General features: G+C 39.7%; 2 protein-coding genes across 9 annotated transcripts; one reads left to right on the forward strand and one right to left on the reverse strand.

The window, feature by feature from the left end:
- Positions 1-6,068: 6,068 nt before the first annotated feature.
- LOC107223052 (bumetanide-sensitive sodium-(potassium)-chloride cotransporter) lies at positions 6,069-20,651 on the forward strand. 6 transcript variants are annotated; one of them, XM_046744434.1, is made up of 19 exons: positions 6,069-6,210; positions 12,604-12,747; positions 12,818-12,878; positions 15,175-15,430; positions 15,780-16,033; positions 16,133-16,247; positions 16,340-16,659; positions 16,770-17,001; positions 17,078-17,199; positions 17,278-17,477; positions 17,604-17,751; positions 17,840-18,081; positions 18,237-18,448; positions 18,544-18,655; positions 18,754-18,851; positions 19,095-19,209; positions 19,363-19,511; positions 19,612-19,723; positions 19,842-20,651. In XM_046744434.1, exons 2-19 carry the CDS (start codon positions 12,614-12,616, stop codon positions 19,975-19,977), a joined length of 3,018 nt encoding a protein of 1,005 aa, XP_046600390.1. In that variant the 5' UTR covers positions 6,069-6,210; positions 12,604-12,613; the 3' UTR covers positions 19,978-20,651. The 6 variants fall into 6 exon arrangements, with proteins under 6 accessions (XP_046600390.1, XP_046600392.1, XP_046600388.1 ...); XM_046744432.1 differs by lacking the exon at positions 6,069-6,210 and adding an exon at positions 7,418-7,571; XM_046744433.1 differs by lacking the exon at positions 6,069-6,210 and adding an exon at positions 8,206-8,473.
- On the reverse strand, positions 19,946-22,849 carry LOC107223045 (ATP-dependent (S)-NAD(P)H-hydrate dehydratase). 3 transcript variants are annotated; one of them, XM_046744446.1, is made up of 2 exons: positions 22,712-22,849; positions 19,946-22,314 (listed from the first exon to the last, which is right to left on the reverse strand). In XM_046744446.1, exon 2 carries the CDS (start codon positions 21,907-21,909, stop codon positions 20,893-20,895), a length of 1,017 nt encoding a protein of 338 aa, XP_046600402.1. In that variant the 5' UTR covers positions 21,910-22,314; positions 22,712-22,849; the 3' UTR covers positions 19,946-20,892. The 3 variants fall into 3 exon arrangements, with proteins under 3 accessions (XP_046600402.1, XP_015518101.2, XP_046600403.1); XM_015662615.2 differs by lacking the exon at positions 22,712-22,849 and having other exon boundaries at positions 19,946-21,877; positions 22,153-22,413; XM_046744447.1 differs by lacking the exon at positions 22,712-22,849 and having other exon boundaries at positions 19,946-21,877; positions 21,988-22,413.
- Between the last annotated feature and the right edge of the window lie 24 nt (positions 22,850-22,873).

The raw sequence follows: 22,873 nt of genomic DNA on the forward strand, positions 1-22,873 counted from the left end.
AAAAAAAAAAAATTAAACAGTGTGAAATGTTGTAGCTGTCAAGGATAAAGTACGGCTGATCAGTGTGAAAAAGCGAATGAACGGAAGACGGAGCCAGAGAAAGGAAGACTTTGGCCACTCCCTGATCCATGGTATCGTTGAGCCTAGGCGGCACACACGCTTACCTTGCACGTTCATTATACTTGCGAGCAAATACATGAGACTGAGATTGTGTGTACCTAAAGCAAGAGGCCTTCGACATCATCGAGAGGCAGTACAGAACCGACTAAAACTGGATCTACCCTGATGATACCGGTTCAAACTGCCCCGTCCGAGAGATGCAGATAAGGCTAATTTGAGGAATATCATTTCTTAACAGATTTCAATGGGTGCAATCGCGGATCTCTTACTGGTATAAAGAGCGACGTCGGCTTGGAGTAATACTTAATTACCGAGGGTACGAAAATTCGGCGTAGCTACGAATCTTTGTAATCCAAATGCAATGGCGTCCCGGTTGCCTCTCGACTTTTGTACGTGGAGGCACGTGCTTATCATTCGCATAAAATACGACTAATTCACGTAATCGCATGGACGCGATTAAAACGCGACTGCAATGAGCGAAATTGAAAGACTGTTAGATCCCGAGGTAATTGAAGTGCTCGATAGGCACTGATCGTTTACAAAGGAATAATGACGGGGTGCGGCACCGATAGCAATCAGAATTAAGATATTGTTCGTTACCGAGTATACAATGATTGTAACGAGATATGAGAAACGTATATTTATTCTTCAAGTAAGTAGCGTTTATTCGAAAAAATTTTATTCGCTCCAATTCGTACGTCATAAGTGGAGTAGGCGATTCGTCAGGTTTGGAAAAACCCAAATAATCCTTATTCTACGTCTGTCTGTATTCCAGACAAAGTTGACGAGGTCTGTATGCGAGTGTAATTATTGTTAGCTGCTGTAAAGTCTGAACTACAATCTGTTCTTTAGAATTTTTAGAAATATTCAACTCAATTGTGAAAGTGATAAACGACAAAAACCAGTCTCGTCCAGCTGCGGAGAAGCCAATTTCTGTATCAAGTTCCTGCGCAAATATTACGTGTGTAAACTGTTGCATATATCTGTTAAAATAAGAGAATGCAATTTGATGTTAGGATTGGCAAATAATTACTGAATCACCAGCAAATAAGGCCTCATGTCGCAGTGTGTCTAGTACTACTGAGAAAATTGTTGAGCAATACACAATAGGCAATCATACCCTACATAAATCCAGTTGAATTTAAGTGGTTCGTCATTTTTAAATTGACTGAAAATTTTTGCGCCTATCGTTTATTGTCCATCTCCATGATTGAACGTAATTTCAGTCAACACTCAATGCCGTATATCATGTAGTCAAATAGACCAATAAACCTTATTTTCAACCTTCATTAGATATGATTTTTCCAGCATATTTTTTTCCGGTCCTCATCATCGGTCCGGTACAGTGTCATATTTTAAATCGTTAGCGGCTGCTTGACTTACAGTCTCTCACTCCATCGTACCATATTTCTTACCGTAATCTGCGATGAGCACAAAAATAATGACTTCAATGGCTTACTTGCAATTAGACGCACGCGAAACAATCTAGGATACTTGAAGTTGCAAATTGTTGTAGAAATCCGTGCAAATTACACAGGATCCCCTCCGTGTTCTCACGCTTGAATCTTGCATCGTTAGTGGCCGATCTAAAAAGACCTCTGATGTATTTAACCCGTGGACTCGTGGCGGTGAGAACTTGGAGAAATGATACTGTTGGCATTAATCATTGACCGTTCAATAAATCGATCTCCTATAGCTTTAATCAAACTTTTGATTTCCTTTCTATTGAATTTGTCCAAGATTTCTGGCCAATATCAATGACCGAAGAATTTTATTGTACGCATAAATCAATAAGCTGCGAACTTACGCTCTGTCATTTGATTGCCCTCTTTTGAAAACAATTGCATTATAGTCGTTGAAGCTAACTCTTTGCGCTTATTGAATTGAAACATTCAATTTTGAAGCATGACACAAGCTTTAAAATAAAAGCCAAAGGAAACAGCGTGACTAGTATAATTCCTTGTGGACATTACTTTAAAATGAATGGACTTAGCGACTGTCTTATTATTTTATTACGTTTTCGATTGAATGCGATTGTTGCGAACTAACAAACGTGACCTGTTATGCTGCGTAAAATTCACCCGAAACACGCAATTGAGTATCACCTTATAAAGTACGATGATTTACTGGTCATACGATCATAAGGAATACATAATTTACTGTGACTTTAACCAGAGACCGATCGCATGACTCCAATTTTAAAGTAAAACATTTTTCTGTATAAGTAATGATTATCCTTTCGTTCCAGACACTCATAGTCTCTGTCGTGTGATTTTTATAGAGCTATTATAAACCCATCTAAACTTGCGTCCCGCCTGTGCTTTACCAGCAGCCATACTTTAGCACCTTATACGTCACTACATTCTGAATCTTTTACCAACACCTTGAAAACTAATGTCTGCGATATATGATTTGAAAGCTAAATTTTTCACAATTTGCCATGTGTATAAGGTTCAGGAATACCATACCGAGATAACTGATTATCGGCTCAAGCTATTCGTAAACGCGTAGAATCAGTAAAATGCGCATAAAACATGCTTAGCACATATATGTCATTATGAACACGTATCTAATTTGTTGTTACATTGAAAATTACGTAAGTAACATGGGTATTATATTTCATGGAAATACAATACGCTAAGGATATTGGAGGGGGGGGGGGGGTAGGCACTGCGCATTTAACACTTGACTTCAATGTCAATCGTGCATTGCGGCAGTGAGTCAACTTGCCGTCAATAATTTTTACCCGTTATTCAACGAAAGAATAGATATAAAATACTGTAACGTACACATTGAGGATAATACAAGATGCGTACTCGATCAACTGGGAAAAACCTGAGTCTCACTGTTTATATATGACATACATTAGCGGCAGGCGTTTGTGTGGTGCACCTACACGTGATCCTATTCAAGTTTCATTCCTTTCCATGCGTAAGAGCGTTTTCCAATTGTTGAGAAAGACCCAACGTCATCGACAACGATCCAGATACTTGATACCCATGTTTATTCAGGTAAAACGATAACTGCTAATGAATTATCGATACGGTTGGCTATGTGCATCGGCTCGTAGCGATCGATCAATCTTCGGTCGTACTCAATTATCAACCTAAACCAGTTATTTGAAAAACAGCCCTCTTTTACCATACGATTATTGTTCGTATATTTGCTCGAGTGTATAATGGAAAGTTTGTGACGTCGACATCCAGAAAAATAAATGAAATATCTATCACTGCCGATATGTAACACGGTACATTTTAATCGTTAGATTATCCGTAATTCTGACAGTATTCCAAATTGCCAAGTTGCAACAATGTATGCCACGTGAGCTACGTAATTTTCAACGTTTCTAGTTTATTTATGCTTGAAAGCGTAAAGTATTTTGCATACCTGTAATAACTACGCTGCACCGGTGTATCATAATTTTGAAATTATTAAGGCACGCCGATGAGTGAAAGGCACGCCGATGAGTGACAGATGACATTTAACTTCGCTGTTTAATAACCTGAGACATTTTAATTTATCGACACACGTTATTTTGAGAGGCAGCACTCGAAGCAGTCTTGAGAATTCATAAATATATAATAATCTACATGCGATACCAGCAGAAGCATAATTAGTTTTAAAAAAAAGTCTCATCTCTTTTTAATTCCAGTTCTCATCTCTTGACTTCAATGCCGCGATGCCTGAGGACAACAACGGACACATCTAGAGATCATTTTCAACTCACCGTTGTAATGCAACAGCCAAATTGTACTACCCGGGTCAATGGCCGTTTAAAAACGCAATTGATGGCAATGCATCTTTAAGGCACGTGAATTGATTTAAACCAATCGAACACTGCGAGGCACGTGTGAACGAGAGAATGGCCTTATTAGTAGAGTTTGAACTAAATCTTACTTGCAACTATACTACTACAGGTGGGACTTGGTAATGACATATTTGCCCAGCTGATTATACCCGTGCACATTACGATGACTTTTACATTTAGCGCAAAGCCTCCAACTGTCTGACTCTCCTGTCAAACCATCCACCGTACAGATAAGAACACGGGAATTTGTAGGTCCTATGTCCAAAGATTCTGGAGGACTGTGTAGCCGGAATTCAACGATTTATGCCTGAAACATTGAGTTAAAAGCTCGATTGTTACAGGCAAAGAAGAATGATGTTACGATATGTTATTGCCGTTTCAGAAATCGTTGTCTCGGTACGTTGTGTTACGTATGGTTGTTTTTTGCGCTAATTGCGTCAATTATCAAATATTCCTTCAACCCAAGAACCGCGTTTCAATGAAGCCGAGGATAATGGAAGTCAAATGGAGAGCGTTCCGTCCGAGTAACAAAAACGTGTCAGTCGAGGCAAAGAAGAGAAAAAAGCCATCAGCAAATCCAGACGCTTCCAGTATTAATTGCGCTAAATCATGCAAGCCGCCGTTCTTTTCCGCCAAGAGCGTATTAACCGATTCATTGCGTACACGGTTAAATTCTGCGTGGCCCTTGAGTATCTGGGTGTTCATGGGCTTCGCAGATGCCGGTCATATGATCCTATAAGCCTGAAAATAATGCATGCAATTACGTTTCTAAGCAGAAGAAAATTTTTTCCATGATATCTTTGCAAAAATTTGCTAAATACGTCGTAGTCACGTATAATTATATTATTACGAAACGACGCTACAGCTGGTAATTCGTGGCTGAAATTGTCGTGAGAAAGATCTTATCGGAAATTGCTTTACTGCTGTGAAATTCGGCGATGTCAACCATCTCCAGGTGTAATCACAGATCTGCCAGATAAATTTTTATGCATCACGTTGTGCGTTTGCGTCCGTGCCCTGGGACAGACAAGTGTCCCAAGGGCGTATTATTTTCTCATCTCGTAACAAATCACATTTAAAACAAACATGTAATTTATCGATAAATGCAATTTGCATACATAGATTGCAGTTAGAATACCGACTATACGTAGCGTTGTTGATTCTAACTGACTTCTCAGAGTTTACAGCAGACTAAAGTACGTCTGAGGGAATTGCAACGAGAGAAATGGCGTAGAAATACATTCCACGCTGGTTCTCTGGCGGCTAAATTCTACGTGTAATTAGGAAAAATTCTAGGCTGCTCATACCGCAAGTGGGAGGGAAGGTCAGGTACGTCCAAAATGAACAAGAACACAATGAAAAAGACCCTAACGGCTGTCGAGGAATGGCTGCAACTCACATTTGGTGACCACCTGCGTATTGAAAATGCTTAAACCCAAGCGTTCCGGGATACTTTTCGACGACTGTATTATTGCTAGAAAGCGTGATTATTGCCTACGGTAACATCGTCCCGAAACGCGGTTATTGTCTTGCCAAATGTGGTGCGACTGCCTGTCCAAGAAAGCGGAGGGACTGGGTCTTTGATCGCTTCCAGACGTATGGAAATTCCCGTTCGTCAGCCTAGACATTTCTTCGGAAATTATTTCAAACTGTAAAACAACTGTAAACAATATATTCGGGCATGCAGGACCGAACATTATCTTTCGCGAATACCTGTTCAAAATTTTTTAAATTAAAAAAAAGAAATGTGTGTAAATGTCGACTTTACGGTGAGTGATGACTTTAGCTACGTAACAATCAAACTGTTCAACAATTATTTCTGTCAAGCGTAGATTTCATATTACACTTGCCAAAGAGAAGCGAATCGAAGAATGAACTGCATGCAGCGAAAATCGCTGGCTCGAGTATGAGCTTGGCGTCACGTCTCGAGGATAATAAAGCTGCCTATGATAGAAACGTATCGCGTTATTCGTAGAATATTACATGCTGTTTACGCCGCATAGAGAACTGATTCATCCGAGTATCTTACGCCATTGCAAACGTGGATAGGGGTTAACTAACTTAATAAAATTCCCCAGAAGCTTACATCCCGGGATGATACTGCGATGACATAGCCTGCAGGGATGGTTGGTATAAATACGAATTTGTCGATGGGCCCCCGTAGTTAATCGCCGAGTGTCGTCCAACAACCATCTTTACTGATTCTTCCTTACATCTTCGGACTAGTGCTCCTGCAGAAGTTGAACGCTAGTTCATCCATCCGTTGGATTTAGTTCTCCGAGGTAGTTCAACTAAATTCTTCTAATCTAGGAATACAAATTTCTCCGTTCCGAATTACCAACATCCAAAAATGCATTAGATAGTCGTTTCTGCTTCGCAGTTTTTATTTTTTTAGTCAATCCGTAATCAGCGTCCGAAGTTAAAACAAGAATTTCTCCCGCATCTTCTTCCTCAATCGATACAACTGTAGTCTTGTAATTTCAACAGTTATTTCAGAATGTGGGAAAATATGCATTAACATTTAATAAACGATTGACGGACTTTCAAATTCTCAAACTAGTAAACTTTTCTTCCGATGCAAGCAGCTGCGACTTTACCGTATATTAACACGCAATTTGACACACAATTTATCAAAGTGTGAAGGTACAGAAGCGTACTCCATGCGTACTACACATTCATTAAATTTCATTCGCATGAAGCAATAGGTAAATTATCATGTTACGTAAAGATAGTTGATGGCAACGTCTTATACGCATTGAAAAGGATACCGACAAAAGTACTAACTCATCTGCCAAAAGAATTGTTTTTTAACTTCCGGTACCACAGAATAAAAATAATTACGGAAGACTGATGAGTCAGAGTTGACTTGTACGTCAGAATTAAAAATATATTGCCTTGTAAGCATTGCAGCTTGAGGAAAATTGTATTTGTAATCCATTGACAATCTTTCCTGTGCAAGTTTAAAACAACAATGGAGAAAATGAGTAACAAACAATGATCATAAATCTTCTATGAGTATTTAATGCCAAAGTGTGCATAAAGTATCCAAATTCAATTTCCATACCGAATTCGAGGTGCTGCCAATGTAAGTGCCATGCAGATCAGTTTCAACGTAACGTTTCAACTGACGAAAAGTGTCAATGCAATTGTTACCGCAATGTTCGGTAGTTATTCAATGTTAACGTGAAGCTTGAAAGACGGGCTCGTATGCAAACATTGAAGATACTGTGACGGCTGCAACGACTGGCGTACAATGTGGTTTTTTTTCTTGTATAAAAAATAAATCTGTGTAAAGCTTAGGTGCGGATGTATTCACAAATTCCAGTTAAGTTCTAAGTTACCAGGTGGATGTTAATTTGGCAATTATGATTCGTACTGTCTAGTCTGAGGTACCTCATGGTCATCTTCACAGTAAGATACTTGAGGATATATCAAGCGGCAGTGGACGCATTCGCGCTTTGGAGCTCAAGACTCACGGTTCGCGGTAACAGACATCGCGTAAATATCGCTCTATAGATTTCGAAGTATCCGGTATTTTTATTGCTGTTTGTTGTCTCTTCGCGGTAGATAAAATGACTAAAAAACTGTTCTCCGCATGGGGTTGGCGAGAAGCTAACGCAGCCACGAACGGTCTCAGAAGGGTGTAAGTGAAATTTGTCACACAAGTATTTCTCGAGATCAAGGTGTACGACATAACCGTAAATGTGTTTCTCCTTCTTTCCGGAAAAGTAAAATTTTTTGTACGTACACCGATAATGATTATAGATATATTCAACGAATGGAAAAACTCGAAAGTTGAGTTGTAAGTCGAAAGAATGCAAAAAAATAATAACCCAGACATATTCGATGAAAATCTTGATTCTGGGCCATACGTTGAAACGAAAACACGTGACGCTCGTAACGTAATCGATTCGAGCACATTATTACACAACCTTACAAAATGTGCATAAATAAACGTGGCGAGGTTGTCTTTGAATGTGAAAAACGTGATTGAAATAAATGCATGTTCGATCACACTGTTACCGAATGGAAATAAAACCAGGCCAAATACGACTTGAAAATAAGTAATCATTTCAAAAAATGTTCAGTCAGACTCGGCAGTTTTCCTCAAGTTGCCAAGTTTCTCATCAACGTACTAAGCTACGCGCCCATTGTTCAGTCTACGTACGGAATAACGTGGTAATAATTATCTGATAACAATAAACGCCTATCTATACGAGCCTTACACCTGTTAAACCTTGGCACGGTAAGAGAAATGGCAGTCGCGTGCAAGACCTGCCTCGTAACGGGTTTGGCGCGATTAAAACCGCATGTTCTAAATCATTTCCACAGTGCCTTGCGCGAGACACTGACCACCTTTCGCATCTTCAGTCACTTTTGTTTTACAATTTACATCGCGTGATTGTCAGGATGATATTTCGTAAAGTGTATAATACTGCAAAATAATTATACATATTTATATATATATATATATACATATGTGTTTGCATATCGTGTAAGAATGGCGGAGAAAATTAGTATTCTTCTGTCCACATTTCTCGATCGGTGAGTTGGCGATAAAAATTATGCTAAATTATTGCATTAAAATTTTGTGAGTTTACACGGTTACTCCAGCTTGAAAATAAACTACGTTTTAGCATTAACTTATGTGAGAGTCCCGTCTTAATTTCGAATTAACATACTCATTCGCTCTAGCAGAATCAACAACCGGGTTTTCCTACATAAATGTACGCGTATCGTACATGTATGTCATAGAATGCTAAAGGTGTTGCGAATTATACTATCCGTTATACATTAAATTCCCACATGTCTCAAGACTTTCGTGTACGCGTGATCTGAGCCCGTTACAGTTTCTGATAAATATTTTCAAATTCTGATTTTGCCATGCGGTACGAATCAAGTAACTGTAACAATTGTCACTACAGACTTTGATCAACTTTAATAGAAGCAACAATATGTGCGTCATATCTTCCGCGTTTTGTCCCGGACAGTTTCTACCTTAACCCCCTCCAATTTGCACACATTCTAAATTCTCTCTCGCATAAAAGCATTATCGAGATTAAACGGCACGGGAATCCCTAGCGTCGGCGTGAAAGGATCGACGCAACGCCTCGAACTTGAGTTCTTCACTTACACAGCATCGACTACTAGTCAGATGGTATCCGAAGTCCTACCTGTCGGTATCCTTTTATTGGACGTCCACCAGTTAGTGCTTGCGATGTCCTCTTTTTAAATTATTTCGAGTAAATTACGACAGTGTGTGAATAATGAATTAGTGAAAATTACCGAGACTGGATAAAAAAAAAATTAATATCGATACACGATTTCAACATTATTTTGCGGCAGCAGAGCGAATGAATGAATTACCTCTGCTTGGCTTATACTTGAGTTTCGTTAATGTTATGACGGATTTCATCTGTTCACATAAACAGCGTTGGATTGACGTTTCTCTTTGGGCTTAATCGTTAATGAATACCCTGCAGACAGGTTGTTGTTGATCAGGTGCTCGCATTCTCAACACTGCAGTAATTGAGGTACAACTTTGAAACGCTACTCAATTTGTGTAAAACCAGTGATTAGCGGAGATTCAAGAGTTCAATATTTATGATCGATTGCGGGTAGTGAGGTGCACGTTCGTACGGACGCTTGTCAACTAAATCGCTGTATAACTCACAGACGCGCTAATAACCGGTGCTATCCACTTGCGTCCTTTGCGTAAATACACCTGGCAGCCGAGCAAAACTGCCTTATAGACATTATCAATTTCAAGCGTAAATAAGAAGAACTTTAACTACCGTGTGAAACTCGTACCAAGAATCATAACAACACACAAACGTACGATATTAGAGAACAGAAGACACGTGCGATCTCGTTTATCAAATGCCGAAGACGAGTGACAGAGTTCTCATTAAATTCTCATCACTGAAATGATGGTGTTCAAAAATTGAATAAAACTGTGTTGAAAGATACTGCATTGCGCATGTATTTCAATTGGAAATTCGATTACGGTATTTTAACATCTGTGGCAAAGATTTGAACTCGTTAACTTCAGCTTTGAAAAATTTCTAACAATTTCACACAGGGGACGAAATTTTGTAAGTATCTCGTACTAGTTAGAACAAAAATTTATCCTGATGTTTGTCAATTATTTTGCTCTTTCCATTTTTTCAGAACAAAACAATTAAAATTCAACGACCTGAGACTGACTGATAAACATTGAATTTTCAACTCACAAAAATGCGTTGAGTTATCGCCTGTTACGAAAACACGTTGATACTGATGAAACTTTATACGTACATGAAACAGAATCGTCAAAATTTCCCTGTTGATTAAAAATGGAACTTTACATCGCAGTAAATCGCCGACTGTACTGACTGCAATTACTTCTCATACCTGCGTTAATATTAGCCATTACACGCCACATACGAATCCACACAACGTATATGGACATTAAATTAAATCTCTGCAACTTCCTCGATTATGAATATAATGGACTGTGAGAGATAAATTTTCTCAAAATCGATAACACTACAGGAATTGATATGAGCTCGGAGTCAGAGTATTAAAGACGACCAATGCGGAGCGTACGATCTGTTTGTATAAAAAATTACTCTTTCGAACATAACTTGTCGGATCTGCTGTTTTGCATACCGGTTCTGCAGTACCGGCGACATACAAGGAAAATGGCTAAAATACCGGCAATGCGTAGTATCGCGTGAAAATAAGGCTAAAATGATCGAAAACATCGTAAATATAACGTGGCGTTTAATTCTTACGATTAGAGGTGCTGCTTTTTCACGAACGCGTTATGTCACATGCACACGGAATTTTTCAGAAAATTTATACGGGGGAACAATTAATTCTGACCAATTAGTCGGGGTTTCTTACGCTACCCTAATCCTAGATTCTAAACTATCAATAATCGTTCTTGAAATAAAAATCAAAGTCATTTTATAACTTTCTATATTCGGAGCCTTGTGAGATGCATCGTCGAAATTCAAGATGCTGCTGTATTAAATTAGAGCCGCATTTTACGAAGCTTAAAATGACACAAAATCTGAGGGAATTACGTAAAAGTCAAGAGGTCAACGAAAATTAATCTTACTTTGTCCCATTTAAATTATTTCACCTCTTTAAACTTTATCTCCGTGTTTTAATCTACCAAGTTCCACAGTGTTGTGCAAACGAAATACTACGATCTACACAACTGCAGATATCGTTATACAGAGTATTTGAACGTAGTAAACTAGACCGGTGATTACGGCTGTTTAATCATCTCTACTTTGCAGTGTTGTCAATAAAGCAAGGAATTGCATGTACGTAGGTATATGATCGTAACAGCCAGATGTGAAATCATACCGCGCCTCAAATGTGTATACGTTAGATGTTATTCAAATATTTATCCGACAATTCTGAAGACTACGAAAATTGACTCGTGTCAATTCGAATGAACCACATTCGTTGTTAGCCTAAGAATTCCATTGCAACATATTAAGATGCGATTAAACCGATACCAAATAGCGTTGAATCAATCCTAATTCATTTTTTTCTTGATCCAAGGTTGACTGATTATTGATAATTAAAACCTGCTACATATAATTAATGATGACACGAAAAGTAAATGAATACTCTAATCACCCAGAAAATGATATCAACAATGTAACCGCTTGTTGATAACGTTATCAAGAATAAGAAGAAACCACAAGCTGCATTCCGTTTCGAATCGTGCAGTGTTCAAGTACATTTACAAATATTTGTCTGCGTGTTAAATCGAATTTTGACTTACGCACTTAATTAACTACAATTGAACCACAATTTGTCGAGGTGGTCGAATTGTAAGTCCAACATTAGAACCGCGAATGCGGTTGTAGGCACACGAAGCTGTTTTAAAAAATTAGCATCATTTAAGTTTCGGCTAGGCCACGGACACTGTTCAAAAATGTTGACTAACTTTTATACCTTCTTGAAAAAAAGAAAACAATTTGGAAATCCCGATTATACATTACGAACAAACTGTGCGTGCGAAATGTTTTGAGCCGTCTTTTAAGGCTGCTTCACGACGTCTAACTATAAGTCGCAGAGCAAACAATTAATGGGCGATTGAATACTCTCAATTATACATTCATGGTCGAAGAATAGAATCAGTCTGTTATTTCGAAAGTTGGTGCCTCGGGAATAAGATTATGATTAAATGTACGCTACCTCTTGTACACGTAAATATTTTAGTACTGTATCTGAGTCTCTAAAACCTTCAAGACTGACCACTTCGGTGCAAATTGAAATAAGATGGGGCACAAAAATAAGGACCCAGCTTCCGGAGAAATTGCGCATTCCGTGTATTCGAATAGATTCCAAGTCATATTTTCTGACTTACATTTCAAAAAATGCTCTGCTCACTGGCAAAGCTCTGTGAATACTGAAACCAGGAGCTTCACGTCGTAAATAGAACAAGGCTGATCGTGAGAAAAATCTTCACTTTGATAAGACATGTATGTTATGACGGATCATAATCAGGGGTATGAAGAGTCGAAAAGCATTCGTGCTTGTAGGCTGTAGCTGACAGAAAGTGACATCGCAGTAAGACATTTACGATTTTGAAACCCAGCTGTGACAGAATGAGCATCCTTCTTTTTTATGGAGTCACTAATCTATTTGCGTCGTCAATTTGCTCACAGATTCATCGGGATGGAGGGCAAGTTTCAGAACAGAAACGCTGAGGATGGCGCAGCAGATAACAATGATCCGAACCACAGAAAATCCCCGTTAACATTGAACGTCTCCGGTCTTTGGGACGTCGTTCCCAGGCTTGATCATTACAGGTGTGTTGTTTATTTTTCGAATTACAAGTAAATTCGTTAAACTAACCATTTTCACTTTTCTTTACTGCAGATTGAGCAGAAGAGCTAAACGGCCGTCGCTGAGCGATTTGCACGAAGAAAATCCCATAAAGGTCAGTAATAAACTGTTCCCTTGTTACTGGATTCGTTCGATTTCATTAAGTCAAAGTTACGTTAGAGTCAGAAGTTAGCCCTCTTAATCAGGATAAACTAGCGTTGCAAGGATTACAGGGCCCAACCTTAAAATATTACACGCGTAAGGTTCGCATGCGCCTAATTGAATCTAAAGAGCAATTAATTTGCGGGCAGGTTCATTAACGAGCCAAACATTTTTCGCGGAATAGTGACGGATGGCGTGAACTGGAACGATTGGGAAATGGTTAGATTGGTGTGGTTCAAACCGGTGCATTTACGATCTTTCTCAGCGCATTTTTATTGTTTAATTGTCGCTAGCTTGCACAAGATACGACTAACAGCACATGTGTGAGCTCACTCATGCTTCCAAACACATGGTCAAAAAATAATCGTGTTCAAAATGAGTGTCCTTAAACAGTGACGAGCACGACCGTTATCGTTTCCTACCAAAATTTAATTTTTCATATCTAATTTACATCTTTAACAACTTTGGTATTGCGCGTACCAATACAAACGTTGGGTATTGTCGCCGATCAACACTGATGAACATCTACTTTGAATAAGGTTATCTGAAATCTTACCATGCATCGTTCAGCGCATGTTTGGCGAGCGAATATGGAGTGTCGGCAGGTTTTGTTGCTCTCATGCTCGTCGTGTTCTTTGAGGATTATTCAGAGAATATTGAAAAATTTGATTCACCTTTCATGGTTCTCAAAGGATCACGGGATATCGTATATATTCCAAGGAATGGCTGCAACCGAGACGTCGAATGTGTCGCCGATTCGTATCACGTAGAATCGGAATTCAAACAACGTAAACATCATCGCTGACCTGAATACGACACTGTGAAAAATACCTACGGTGAAATCTTTGAAAAACGGCAGTGCAAAGTAAATTGAACGAGGAACAATTAACTACTGTAGTACAGTGCAATAGTGATAAAAGTTATGCACCATTTGTCAATCAGCCAAAAAATTACCAGTGTTCCATTCTCCACCCTTCGCCAATATTTCCATGGCTTACATAAGTACTTACTATTTTTTTTTTTTACCATCGGTTTTCTACCGCACTGCTCAGCCGTTCAATCATCACTCCGGAAGAGAAGTCGTTAACTTATACAACGCTGCAGACGCCGTGATTCTCGCAACTTTGAATTCAACTTTCAACCGAAGTCTTGAAAGTCCAGTCGTTAAGGTGAAACACGTAGCAATTTTTACCTGAGTGGTGGTAAAAACGAAAGAAGTCAAGCATAAGAAACTGATTAACTATACACGCTAATTAAAACATACCAGTCGGCAAACGCTGAATTTTTAATTAGCATTTGATACGTAGCGCAATATAAAAGAGCTTTCGTGACGATATCGGGTGTTTAATTATTGATTTTTCTTTTTCAGTGATTAGGTAATTACTGTAAGTATACTTGTCTGATCCAACTGATCAGTTAATTAAATTACTTGCGTTATCTAACGAAAAGTAAATAAAGTCTTATCTTCTCCATCATTGTATGGAATCGAAGCCCAAGCGATATTACAAAAAGCAATTATTCATATAGCAAATTATTATTAATATTTTTTTTTTTTTTTTGTGTTGCATAACCCCTTGCAATTACCGTATTAAATGTTACGCCTCTCCTCAACGTGAAGGTATCATTGTCACGTTATTACGGTGTGTAACGAGGCATAGCCTGAAATTTACTCATGTGTACACGACAAATTCACAAACGAACACGTGAAAGGATAATGCGAGAAGCGATCTGTCTGCAAAGTTTGATTTAACCAATTAAAAAAAAGTTCAATAACTCCTAATTTTGTTTACTCAGACAGCAGCGATTGAAATAAATTCACAGACTGCAGGCCGTAAAAAACAAAATAAATTTGTTTACCCAGAAGTGCCGGCACGTGTATTGAAGTAGGTAGAAAATTGCCTTCATTCACCCTAATGCATGAATAAAATTTCGCGATGGTGTAATCAACTTTGTCACGATGCGATATATTTTCCCCAATCGCGAAAGTAGCGCTTATTTTTTTACCTACAGTCGTATGATTAATCTAAAATTTCAACCAATTGGGCATCTTTGTCTAACGACAAAATACAAACCTTGGAATCAATCGATTAGTTTTCACAATATATTGGATAGATTCAAACCTATTGTAACTCACAACAAGGTTGGTTAAATACTATCTTTCGTCTTTAGATATTTTTGCGTTTATGAGATCAAAATCAGTTTAGGGGGATTTTTCCGCAACATACTGAAGCAAAGGTTTTGTTTTCCAGGACACAAACGTTGAGACAGGACAGCCGAACGGCGGAGCGAAACCTTTTGAGGGAATAAAATTGGGATGGATTCAAGGGGTCCTAATACCATGCCTCCTCAATATCTGGGGTGTGATGCTTTTTCTGCGTCTATCCTGGGTTGTAGCGCATGCCGGGATCCTCCAGAGCCTCATCATCATTGCAATATCAGCGGTGGTCTGCGTCATTACAACGCTGAGTCTCAGCGCGATTAGTACGAACGGAGAAGTTAAGGGAGGTGAGGTCGTTATCTTAGGCTGTCTCTATTTTCCCACACGTGTATCCTTTTGCTGCGTACGGTGACTCAAGTTAACGTAAATTGAAAGCACTGATTGCATATTGAATCTTGACGGAAGCTATAACCCGTTGATGTATGCGGATACAGAATTCGCGTATTCATGAACTGTCCATGTGATTCTAACAGCAAGTCTTGCTTTTCATTAATCCATTACAAACATTCTATTGAAGTCATTGACTTTACCAAATGCCAATCCATGAACCACGGAGCTAGTTTGGGGGCGGGAGGGATTCGATGAAAGGCTACGTAGTTCATGGACAACCTGTAAGATTCCTTCCACTTGTTTCAGGGGGTATTTATTACATCATATCGAGATCTCTGGGTCCTGAATTCGGGGCATCAGTCGGCATCGTCTTCGCGTTTGCAAATGCTGTGGCAGCCTCTATGAACACGATCGGATTCTGCGACTCGCTGAACGATCTGCTGAAGGAAAATGGCCTTCAGATCACGGGCGATACCACAAACGACGTCAGGCTAGTCGGAGTCATTGCTGTCCTAGTCATGATCTTGATATGTGCTGTTGGCATGGAATGGGAATCCAAGGCACGCGTGTTAATATAACTAGTTTTCGCCGACATCTAGCGATTACATTTACCAGGAAATTTTCGGCCAGACAATTATTGACAATTACGTTTTTTTCAGGCACAAAATTTCTTGATCGCTATCATTGTAGCCGCAATAGCCGACTTCATCATCGGAACTATTATCGGCCCGAGTAGTCAGGAACAAGTGGCGCAGGGTTTCGCTGGATTTTCATGTGAGACAGTGAGCTAAATTTAACGGTGCAATTATGACAATATAATTAACGCTTCGAATCGTACTCACAATGGATGCTCCCGCTCCTTACAGCGGAGGTCTTCATGAGAAACTGGGTGCCAGATTACCGGTATTCCGAAAGCAAAGATCAAACATTCTTTTCGGTATTCGCCATTTTCTTCCCCTCCGTGACGGGCATCCAGGCTGGGGCAAATATTTCCGGTGACTTGAGAGACCCGGCGAAGAGCATCCCCAAAGGAACGTTACTGGCTCTGCTCATCTCTATGATCAGCTACGCCACATTCGTACTTTTTGCCGGCGGTGCAGCCCTGAGGGATGCAAGTGGAGAAGTGTTCAATGGAACTATCGTTGAATGCACCAACTGTACTTACGGGCTTCACAACAGTTACTCGGTTAGTGAGATTTCCATTTTGTGTGGACTGCTCAGACTTCTCGAAGCGTGCTGTACCTACCAACGTTATAGAATAAAATGTAACCGGTATTCTCGCGTTATTTCTTTCAGGTGATGCAACTAATGTCAGTCTGGGGTCCGTTCATTTATGCCGGGTGCTTCGCAGCCACACTATCCACAGCTCTTACCAATTTGCTCTCCGTTCCTCGACTAATTCAAGCACTGGGAATCGATAGAATATATCCTGGGTTAATATTCTTCAGCAAGGGTTACGGCAAAGCTGGAGAACCGTACAGGGGTTACGTCTTAACCTTTTTGGTCGCATCGCTTTTCGTTCTCATTGGTAAAAGCAGCGTTATGAATTTTTAAACGGTCCCTGGCACGTCTGGAAAATTCTAACACATATTTTGCAATTTCAGCAAATTTGAACGCGATTGCACCACTCATTTCGAACTTCTACCTCGCTTCGTACGCGCTTATTAACTTCTGTACCTTCCACGCTGCTCTCGTGAGGCCGTTGGGATGGAGGCCAACCTTTAAGGTAGGCAAAGAAAACGCTTGTCAATCTTTATAATATTGAATTGTAGAACTCTGAGTGAACGTCTAATACCTATTACAGTACTACAACACCTGGTTATCTTTGGCGGGCTTCATATTGTGCGTGGCCATCATGTTCCTCATTGACTACGTCATGTCACTCATAACCTTCGTTATTATCTTCGCTCTCTACCTTATCGTGGTCTATCGGAAACCGGATGTCAACTGGGGCAGCAGCACTCAAGCTCAAACCTACAAAACCGCATTATCAATAGTTTATAGGTACGTGTTAATTGCCACAATCGCATTAATTCGAAGATTGAAATATGTTTTCAAATTTAGAGCCTCGAAGATGTTCTCCTTAGTCGGAGATTTCGACGTTTAATCGACCGTTCTTATCGATTACAGACTAAATTCAACCGATGAGCACGTGAAAAATTATGCCCCTCAAATTCTGGCCTTATCAGGACAGCCGAGCACCAGACCACCCTTGCTTCATCTGGCAAATCTTATTACGAAAAATAACTCGCTTCTACTCTGCGGTGAAATACATCCTGTAGGTTTTGAATTCTCCTTATATGATTGGGCGACAATTTTCCAAGTCTTGCCTCGAATTGTAAAGTTCCAGTTTCTGCTCGTTACAGACGCGGCTATCTTATAGAATACGATCAACGCATCTCCGAGCTGGATATGCATGGCTTCACCGACACCGCATTAAGGCCTTTTATCACGTCGTGGAAAGCATCGGATTTGAAACCGGTGCTTCAGCCTTGATGCAGGCAGCAGGTGTCGGCCGACTTGCTCCCAACGTTGTCCTCATGGGGTATAAAAGACACTGGGCAAGTTGCGAGAGAAGAGAACTTCAAGAATACTTCAACGTTCTCCAGTAAGGGAATTACTTGAGTCCACGATCACAGTCTCAATCCCCTTCTAATCTCACCTCGTCCCGAACTATCACAATCGATTATAAGTCACTATACCATAAAGCATCCGAAATTTATATTTGACGAGTACATGTACGCTTACATCTCCCTTTTACAGCAACGCTTTTGACAATCGCATGGCTGTAGCAATTTTGCGCATTGCGGACGGATTGGATTGTTCTGTTCCCGGACACGGCGTTAGCGATGATCAAGAACCTCAAGCTTTGGCCCAAAGCAGTTATGACTTGGCCGGAAATGCACTCATGCATGCAGACAGTGATCTTTCGATCAGCACCGCCATTTCTCGTGTGCACAGCGTTCCCAGCATCGGTGAGCTTCATCGTTTATAATTCATTTCTCTTGGATGAAAATAAAAAGCTATCCAACAACAATATATAATATGTAACCTGTCGATTTATTTTTAGCTACGCAGTACACACCGAATGATAATGTGAGTTTAAAATCTGTACCGAATAATGGAAGTGTCCGCGACCAATTGAAGAATAAGAAGAAAATAACTACTGACAAATTGTTAATGTGAGTATACTGGATCTTTTTTCAAGGCCGGATTTTTAATAAAATATTTACAACGTTAGCGTAGAATAATCTGTTTTTATTTTACTCTTGATGTGTAGCGGAAACGGAATCTCAACGGCTCCGGAGTACATGACCATTTTTCAGAAGAAACACAAAAACGGTGTGCTTGACGTTTGGTGGCTCTATGATGACGGGGGTAATTCGCTAAAATGCGTCTGTCCTTAGATTTAAAGAATTGGAAGAATAATCAGGAATAACCGAAGAAATAATTTCACACGAGGGAGAATCTCGTAATCACTCTTCTCACACTTACCGTCTTGACAGAACTTGACGGCGAATTTGCTATATTTTTTCAGATCAAACCTTGCACTTGAACTAAACTTAGTTTAAATTTGGGAGTATTTTAGTACCCATTTTTACAATTACCTACTCTGTTTAGGTCTCACAATCCTTTTACCATACATAATTAGCACGAGAGCTAACTGGGAGAGTTGTAAAATGAGAATTTTCGCCCTCGCAAATCACAAGCAAGAAATAGCTGCTGAAGAGAAAGAGTAAGTCGAAGTTAAAATTCCGATACGACGGTAATATAAATGAAATTATATCAGGACTTTACGAAAACCCAACGTCACTCGACAATAATTTGAGAAGTCTTTAGAAACCTTTTCAACCATAGTCAAACATCATTGGATTTTTTTCTTCAATAGAATGGCTGAAATAATGGACAAATTTCGTATCAAGTACACCAGTTTGAAAATGGTGGATGACATCAGTGTCGAACCACAGCCAGAGACTCAGAGATTCTTCGATACGCTTATATCCGGTTTCAGAGAAAAGGATGGAGTCAACAACACCGGTAAAACTTATTTACTGCGATTATTAATATCTGCGGAACCTAAATTCAAGTAAAAAAACTCTTGAAACTTTATTAATACTGATTGATTATGCGAATTCAGATTATACAGTCACGGAAACAGAGCTGCAGAATTTGCGTGATAAAACGAATCGTCAATTACGACTCCGCGAATTGCTGTTAGAGAACTCGAGTGAGTCAACGTTTGTCGTAATGTGAGTATAGCTTTAACTCAAATTATTTGCGTACATCGAATCCCGTATGCTCTTCTAGTGACAAGCATCCGGTCTTGCTGATACCGGCATAAAATGAGCTTTGGATATTTATTTTTAGGTCCTTGCCAATGCCAAGAAAAAGCGCGGTATCAGCAGCCCTTTACATGGCATGGCTGGAAACCTTGACTAGAGACATGCCTCCGACCCTTTTAGTGCGAGGGAATCACACGTCTGTGCTGACCTTCTATTCGTAGTGTAGTTTAAAGTTTTTCTGACTGCGAGCAGAACATTTACATATACTCGATTAACGATCATTCATTATAGGAAGAAATTATAACCAGCACGCTCTTTTACTATAATTGTAGCAGATACTGGATCATAGATTCAACGTTGCAAGTGACATTGCCGTATAATAATTGATTTATTTAATCCACTGTCGACCAGTTGATCTTATCTCTTTTTATAATCAATTTTGTACTGCGATTCATACTCGTACGTAGATGATCATAAATCGGTATTCGGCGGCAGTTAATAATTTACATTTATAATACCATGGCACAACAATATGCTCTTATTATACTTGTACTTTTTAGTACTAAAAATTTCTCATCGACTGACGTTTTGCCGCGTGTTTGCAGAAATTTTAGAAAAACTATTAGCGCACAAATTTTTTAACATAGACATTTTAAGCAACAAATTATCACTACATTAATTATCGTAGAATACAAACCATAGCGTAGAGTTCATCATTATTAATTTTATACAATGAACAGTACTTAGTATTTATTTTCGTTATTTTACTGCATTTTTTTTTTTTTTTATTTCTATTTATCGAAAACTTTTTTGTTCTTTTATACATCACAATAAATCACGCTCCCATACTTGTATGATGTGCGTTAAACCAAGCTTGAGATGAAGTATGACAATATACAATGTTGGCGGTATTTTATTAAATCTTATCCCCACCTCGGGCAAATTATCTTGTCAGTAAGCATACGAAATGAAACGTTATGAGAAAGCGAGTGAAGTACAAGAGTTGAGTTATTTCAAGATTCGTGTATTATTACCTAAAAACGAAGAGTTATTCCACGGTATGAATAGCTTAAAATTCGTAAGAATGATAATTTTGGCCAAATTATAAGTGCGTCAAGAGTCACATCACGTGAAGTTCATTTGTAAACGTGCGTTTCGAACAATTTAGCGAATACGGGTTGTATGAATTCAATCATATCTGTCGTAAGCATGCTTCGCTGTTTGATCTTGAACGCGGCAGCGTTGCACTCTCTTGTCAACCTGGACGCAGCATAGGAGGCCGTCATCGCCGGGGACAAGGCACACTCACTGGGCCCAGCACTGAGGGCCCACCAGTAGAAGACGGCCAAAGCTCCTGACAGCAGATCACCTTGGCCTCCGCATCTTCTCGGAGATCCGGAAGTTCCACAGGACAATGTCTCCGTGCCCTTGTGACCATCGACGATCACGTCCTTGGCACCCTTGTGCAGAACGACGACGTTTTTCCCGATGACATCGGCGAGGTGTTTAACGTCCGATATTTTAGCGACCGGAGCCGGCTGTATCGACTTTTCCAGAAAGGCCTTGGCCAGTCGAGAGAACTCCATCGCGTTCGGCGTTAAGATAAGCCCCGGATATTCCTTGACCAGTTCTGGCTTCTGGGTAATCAGGAAGAGACCATCCGCATCTATGATCAAGGGCTTCTTCAGATCGCGACAAATCACGATGACGTCCGCGATTACTTTGAAGACCTTCTCTTCTCTTCCCAGACCGGGACCAATCACGATCACGTGCAGCCTATCGAGCCACGGTTTTATCTGCTTTACAGCATCGTGCTGGTCGAGAACTGGATGCACGATCGGTTCCGGACTGAAGGACTTTATGGGAACCCCCGCATCTTTCGTGCAAAATACGTGGGCCAAGTCAGCCCCGACTCGGAGTGCGCTCAATGCTGCGAAAAACGGAGCTCCGGTGTACTCGGCACTCCCGCCAAATATTCCAATCCTTCCGTCCTGACCCTTGTATTTTGAGGTGCTCAAGACCGGGACTATCCTCCGGGAAGCCTTCAGCATCCGCTCGTCAACGTTCGAGGCGGAAGAAGCCATTGTTGAATATTTGAATTTGAACAGGTGCTCGGTAGACCTACACATAAACAACCTTGTAGCGAAGATCATAGATTCGTGGTTAAGTGAACAGTTGTGGCGACAGCACAAGCAAGCTACGAAGAACTGATACTCTTGGCTTATTTATACTTTTTCAAATCGATCAATTTATCCGTAACGAGTGTATGTGGAATTAGAGTGATTCAAACTGCGGATGTTGGACTGTAGGCCGTCGGTTGCATGACTTCACAAATTTTGAGGCGGCGTAAAAGCTATGCGCGTTAAGCGACTGTATCCACGACAGAAGCAAATTACCTTTATTCTTTTCTCAACGTCGAGTAAATATTTTCGACGAGCGAACGCGCCAAGTATAACTAAACCACTGAACGTTCGTTGGCGGCCAGAAAGGTTAAATGATAACAATAGTTATCGCAGGGTTGTCGGGTGCCATCTATCAGCATGACGTAGAAGCTCAGCCTCGGATACGAACGACGTCGAATTAAAAATATAACTTACAATTTTGAATATATTTATGTAATTTCGTGAGTACCGTTGGGATTCGAAATTGATTAAATTTCAACTGTAAATTTATCAAAAATTGAGACGAAAATTTCACCGGAAAAAATAAAGAAAAACAAACGATCGAGAATGTCAATGATAAAAATTGAATCGCAGACAAACATGAAACGTTTATCTGCGACAAACTTGCAAACGCTCAGTTTGCGAATTCCACGATGTAGAAACAATCGTGGGTAGGTAAAAGTGTCGATGACCGACGACGGTATAGTTTAATAAAAACTGAAATTTATAATACTTGATAAAAACGCACAATAAAAATTTATAGTCCGAGCGAGTATCAAGAATTATCATTTACCCATCGAGCATTGTCCGAGAATTTGAACCCTTCGGCGATTATTCGAAAGTAAAATACCAAGTTATGCGATACTGAAGAAATTCGAATAAAAGTATTGATATGAAAACGTTTCTCGCGCATCTTTGTTGACACGAAGGATAGTATTGTAGGTTAATTATTTTT

The sequence above is a fragment of the Neodiprion lecontei genome, chromosome 6, assembly GCF_021901455.1.
Source record: "Neodiprion lecontei isolate iyNeoLeco1 chromosome 6, iyNeoLeco1.1, whole genome shotgun sequence".
NCBI lineage: Eukaryota > Metazoa > Arthropoda > Insecta > Hymenoptera > Diprionidae > Neodiprion > Neodiprion lecontei.